This window comes from Stegastes partitus, unplaced genomic scaffold (assembly GCF_000690725.1).
Source record: "Stegastes partitus isolate 25-593 unplaced genomic scaffold, Stegastes_partitus-1.0.2 Scaffold285, whole genome shotgun sequence".
NCBI lineage: Eukaryota > Metazoa > Chordata > Actinopteri > Pomacentridae > Stegastes > Stegastes partitus.
In genome coordinates this window covers 55000-61332 of record NW_007578016.1, presented here as the reverse complement: position 1 = coordinate 61332, position 6333 = coordinate 55000, and the positions used below count along the sequence as shown (strand labels likewise).

The window sequence follows — 6333 nt, the reverse complement described above, 5'->3', positions numbered from 1 at the left end:
GTTTTACCAGGCTGTGTACTGCAGTTAAACTCCATTCTAAGGCTTTAGCTTGCAGATGTTAAGAGTTACGGTTCGTGTAGACAAGTCCTAATAAAGTCACCTCACAACAAATCAACCTCCATTGTAGGAAATGTCCTTCATGCTCGTTTGCTAAGCTAACCAACTTACTTATGTGGAAATTACTGTATGTGCAACCACTATCATTAGAGAATGAAAGCTTGGCTCTTTGACATCTTAGAATCTGCACTTGTTACCTGGCAACCTCATGGCAACAAAACTCCAGGAAGCCACTAAAACAAGAGGAAATGTTTTCTACAGATAGCCCCTAAAAGTACACAATTACATTTCTACTTTTGTTCGAGTTCAAATAACAAGGCATCATGTGTGCTATGTATTGTTAATTATTGACCTTTAGAGGTGCCAGCAGGTGTATTGTTTAATATAGGACACAGCTGCACTTACTCTTTCCCCTGTTTTCACCCTTCATTCTGAGTAAAATAACCACCTCCTGCCTCTAGTTAGATACCGAGTGTAAAAACAGACGAGGGGAATCAATTCTCTCTTTGAAATCTAAGCAAAAATGTGCAAAATGATTCAGTATAAATTTCAATATCAGGGCCTTCATTTGATAAATGTATGAATCAAAAATTAAGATGCTTGAACTCTTTAATTTCGAGTGTAAAGTGTAATAACTGGCTTTAAAAATAGAAAGAAAACAATAATAAGCCTGACATACGGTTTTCAGGAGGTTCATACTCTCTTCATGTTGAATGAACTGATTGGCAACGTGTCACACATCCTGAAATTTTATTTGGTCTTTGCTTACAGCAGAGTCTGCCTCTGCCAACATCTCAGATATGTGTCTGTGATCAGGAACTAGAATTGTTCTCATTCTGTCATCGGATCACCCCACAGCTCTGCCTTTCACTTTTTAACAGCCTCCAGACAGAAACCAAACTGCTAATGACCAAACAAGGGAATTATCCCAATACCGAGACAGTTCCTTTCCACCGCCATCCTGCCTAACTCCCTGACAAATTACAGCTTATTCCTGCCTGTATTCCTCACTAATTGCTGGTGGAACTGACAGTGTCTGGGTGGATGCTGTCTTCTCCAGTTGCTCTGTGTCAAGCTCAGCCAGGAGCAGAACAGTAATTACCGCTACAGCTCCAGCAGTTTTCATTATTAAGGCTTTAATTGCGTTCTGGGCACCTCGTGTACTGTTGCTGCAGACTTCCAGACGCTTTTATCTGCGAAGAAAACAGTCGGCAGGGCTGCTGAAGCGACTTGATGACTCGACACTGCTGTGTTTCGGAGCAAATTAGCTCGAGTGAGAATTAATGACAAGTGCTCTTGTTATTGGAGTTTTGTTGGAATAGCTTTTAAACGTGCCCTTTAAAGTGCATTAGCAAATGAGTCACTTTTACTAAGTAGATTTTCTTGTACATTTTTATCAAAGCTGATGTGTTTTGCGTTTCCTGCCACGGTCGCCACGTGATCGATAAGCCAAATAACAAGATCAGAGTAGGCAGCGGTTCTCTTGTACCACCTTGCACCAATTTCAAGAGCATCGCTGAAGTGGAGAAAGACTTGTTTGTAATGTGAGTTGAAATTTAATTTTGTTGCACCAGTCATTTCACAATGACTGTATAACAATGTACTGTAGCTATAGATGTGTTCATATCCATTTGCTTTATGTGCATTTTCATTTTGCACATTAAATTAGCAATTTCCCTGAGGTCTTGTACCGAAGGGATTAATAAAGTTTTATTCTAATTCTAAATAATTGGAGTGAAATAACCAGAAATTTTTGACACTCAGCTGTGTTGGAAAGTTCATGTACCAACAAAAGCAAAATGCAAGATTGACAATAAAGCAATTAATCATGACGTACATGAAGCATGTTGATGGCTTCTTGTCCACTAGAGGGCCAAAAATGAAAGAAGACAGCAACCTTCCACCAGTAATAAATTTATCAATCACATTTGACTGTTGCTGTTCGTCACTTTACCTTGTCTTTCTTTTTTGAAATGTAATTTTGTTGTTTAGTGTTTTAGTGTTCCTGTGAATTTGCACCACCAGCTGTTCATCTTGATGCACTCTGATTCTAATCCTATTAAAACCTGTTTGTCTAAGAGTAGTGGGTGCATTAACTGACATTTTCTTTAGTGGAAATTTGTATTAAATTCAACATGTGGTGCAATAGTTCAACATTGTGGAAATAAGAATTTGCTATCTTGTCCAGAGTAAGATGAGAGGATTGATACCAGACTTCAATATGAGGGTAAGCCAGTGGCCAGCTAGCTTAGCTCATAGCATAGCACTCCAGGCTAGCACTCCCAGTCTTCTCGTCAAGCGAAGCTAACAGGCAGCTAATGTTTGCTTGAGAGAAAGGGTTTGTGGGGGTCTGATGATTCATTAAGACACCTGCAAATGCTCTGTCTCAGATCTTTTAATAGAAGACATGTCGAGAATGTGTGAGTATAAAAGTGGAGGGCTGAAAACAAGCTGACATTTTTAGCCTTAATGGCTCATCCATTTACCTTCAGGGTGTCAGGCTCAGTGCTGACAGTTCCACCTGTCAGAATCCTTTCTCCCAACATCGTCTGTGATGGTCTGTATGTGGGGGCTGAGCAGTTGGACCTCGAGGAGCCCATCCTAATGAGGAACAGTCCCAACAAGAAGCCCAACGCTAACCCCAGAGCCAGGCCGGAGAAGTATGGACTGAGAGGTAGGATGAAGTAGCCATAGGACAGCACTGCCACACAGAATAAGCTCATTCTTGGCAGGGGGTGAGGTGGCTGAGGGACAGGAGAGCTTCGAACCAGGGGTGCTGCTTGAGCCCGAGAACCAGTCGACCTCCTCGCCTGCCTCTGAGTCTCGATGGCTAAGACTTGCATCACATCACCATCTGCATATATTTCCAGCTCCTCGTCCCTGTGATGCTGTCTGTGGTGATGCACGGGGCAAGGGCTGTGGTGAATTCTCCCCAGATGTCTTACAGAAGGCCACTCAAACACAGAAAAAGAATCAGCATCAGTTTTTCTAGAGTTTCTCACAGGAGACTCTGAAAGCACCGTATCTGTGCTACTTTCCCGTCCCAAACCTCTGGAGCTGATCTGGTGAGACACCTGGGTCTTGCCCTGGTGTTTGGGGCTGCCTCCACTTTCCTCCCTCATGATCTTGCTGAACATGTTGCTCAGAGGTTCATGCACCGCCTCCGAGAGCTTCCTCTTGGTGTCCTCCAGCTCCATTTTGAAGAAACCCCCTTTCAGACCCTCTCCACTGGGGGACAGTGAGCTAGGAGATGGGGGAGCGGTACGAGAGTCCCCATTGCTGCGGGTTTTTGGTTGCGTCAGCTGCTTCCACAGGTGGAGGTTGAGGCGGGAGTCCGATTTGGACTGTGACACCTCGGGTTCCGAGCGGGAGATCTCTGTGGAGATCGACTTCACGAGGCTGAGAAAGGGTTTGGGTCTGAGAGTGGAACTTTCTTTCAGCTCCAGTTCTGTGGAGAGAGACTTGACAAGGCTTGCCAGGGGCCGGTGGGTGGGTGAGGAAGGGCCGGGAGAGAGGAAGCTGGGCCCCGTGGCGGAAATGTTCCCCAATGAGCCGGGAGACGAGGGAGAAAGAGGGACGTGGAAAGCTTGGGCCTGCTGGCCTCGGTCATCCTCGATGGAAAGTTGCCTCTCCTTAGGGAGTGATATCGAGGGGTAGTCCTCATCATGGTCAATAGAGAAGATGAGCTCACTGTCGTCCAAGCTGTCCCACTCTCCCTCCGTCCCCGTCAGCTGGATCACAATCCCCCGGGGGAGATGTCTCTTTGTCCCAGTGGAGGTGGCGCCAGCTGGGGTGAGGCTGTCCGGTTTCTGGAGAGGAGCACCACCTCCGTTTCCTTTATCCTCACTTCCTCGTTCCCCATTTTTTCCATGCTCTGCCATTTCTTGACTTTACATCTCCGAGCCAAGGCACCTGTGTGTCACTGAAAGAGAATAAATAAAGAACACGGTCAGCTACATTATTAAACCGCGGAGGCCGAACAAATAAGGGAGCGAGCCATAGAGAAGTGAGAGGAAGGGCATCTTTTCTCTGCTTGTGCATCATTTTCACAGAAACTGCTTACTGGTGCCAACTGCGCATTAATGTGTGAATGTCATGTCGTTCAGCTCTGAAGAGTTGTGGAAATCTACAGTAATCTGAAGACTAGTGAGTCTGAATCACAGCCAAGTAAGCACCTCTCCCATAGCTGTCGCTCCACATACTGAGTGAGTTTTAGAGGCATGCAAAAATAGACGGGAAAGACTTTCTTCCCCAAATGTTGCACAAACTAGGGCAGCTCAGGCGTGGATCTAATGGGGCCAATTGAATGTCTATAGAAAATTCAGAAATATAGTTGCGAAACAAAAAAAAAGCACAATTTAAATAGTCTTCTAGTGTAGGATACATGTCATATTTTTCAGTTTTACAAAAATTGTAAGAAAACTTTCATACTGGCATTACTATGCTCACATTCTGAAGTAGTATTTAGCGTGTCATCTCCCCCAAGAAACAACTACAGTGTCTTCCAGCATCATCCCCTAAAGACCTGACTGTCAGCCGTAAAAACCCTGAGCCACAACACTCCCTCTGATGTCTTTTCGAGCTGCTTAAAGAGTTACTTATGTAACCCTGACATGAATAGCGAGGGGAGTTCAAAGATGCTCTCTGTCGTCCCCCCATCCACCCCCCACGTGGCTTTTGTATGTCAGCAGCCTTGCGTGTTTCCACAGAACACATTAAACAGCCGCCACCTACTGACTTGTCAAAAATGATACAAGCAAATCCCAACACAGAGCCCACAGTTGATGTATTACAGGGTCATTTCGTGACAGAAAAGAGCAGCTCTGCATCACTGGACACGGGCTGGAAACCAGCACAAAAGCCCAATGGCAGATCTTTTATTTGCTGTCTCTTGGGGTCAAGTTCCCCTGCTCTTTATACGAGTTAAACCCTACCTCTGACTGGTCAGATTTACGTAAGTGTATTACAGCGCTGTGTGGCACAATTTCAACCAATTCCACAGCAGCTGGTGGATTCGGACTAATCTGCTCTCGCCCAAAATGGACGGTGGGGAGATAAACCTAACAGACACACATGCAGCCAGGCGGCATTAGACCTTCCTCACAGCTTTTCGCAGGGTGGGATGAAGGTCCACAAGCTGCAAGGTGCCAAATGCCCTCAAACGCACACGTCAGACAAACTGCTGCTAATGCTAACTATGCTTTGTTCCAGCTGATTGTACAACACAAACAGGACAGCACTGTCTTGTTGTCAAGTGAGTTTGGAAACCGCTATACGTGGAGTCCAGATGTTGGTGCTTTTTTTTTTTTTCTTTTTGCACTAATCCAAATGTTCTTATATCACTGCAGCTATAAGTCGGCTTTTTCTATAAAAGGCACATGAAACAAACATTTTCTGGTAGTGAAAGGATCAAATCAAGAAGTGTATGTACATTTTTTTGGTTGAGTAATAAAGTATTAACTGTGGAGAGGATAAGCTAAAATATTTGAGTTGGGTATCAAATAAGAAAAAGATAAAACAGTGTTGTGCAAGCTACTTGGGAAGTGCAGTGAGCTAAATGACTCTACATGGACCTTATGGGCACCAGATTATTTTCAGGACAATTCCACTACCTTTACTTTAAGACTTTTATCAGGATCTAAGGATTATCCATCTACACTGTATCTTGTTTTATTTTGTTGTTGTTTTTTCCAGGGTGGATCTGATTGAGAATTCAATGACACAAGGCATGCCAATATGATAGTGATCTGTGAATCAGAGATAGTGCCTGCCTTAACACATACCCTACACTCAAAAAGTCTTGAAGCTAGCAAATGAGACCTTAACCTCACTGGGTAAATGTTTACTGAGAGAACAAAACAAGTGAGATGAGTTTCACTTTCCAGACATGCCAAGTTAATCTTTTACATACAGTTTATGGGTGAAACTGTGGGTCATGGAAACATCTTTTAAACACAGACTGTTCTACGACCTACCTGTCATTCAAAGAGGCCACACCCTTAATTATACACAACCTTAAGCCTTATTACAATTTAAATAATATAAAAATGAATCCTCCTACATTTGTCAAATTTTAGCTGTAGANTTTATCTGTATCTGCAAGATCTGACATGAAATTGATAAGAAAACTTTATACAGTCATTACAGCATGTACACAACACTTCCTTACTAACTTAAAATTATAATAATGACGTTTATTAAAAGGTGAAAGCGACAAACTGAAGCTTCACATGTAAGGCTCTAAAGAGAAGCCAGTGTTGAAGTGACTTAAACCTG

The 6333-nt window shown here is 43.6% G+C and overlaps 1 protein-coding gene across 1 annotated transcript in view; it reads right to left on the bottom strand.

The window, feature by feature from the left end:
• The window catches only part of tex2l (testis expressed 2, like), a 17004-nt gene extending 13066 nt beyond the window's left edge, over positions 1-3938 (bottom strand). The window contains exon 1 of the mRNA XM_008282751.1: positions 2544-3938. Coding sequence (XP_008280973.1) covers positions 2544-3938 — 1395 coding nt within the window. The remainder of the gene's footprint in view (positions 1-2543) is intronic.
• Positions 3939-6333: the final 2395 nt, after the last annotated feature.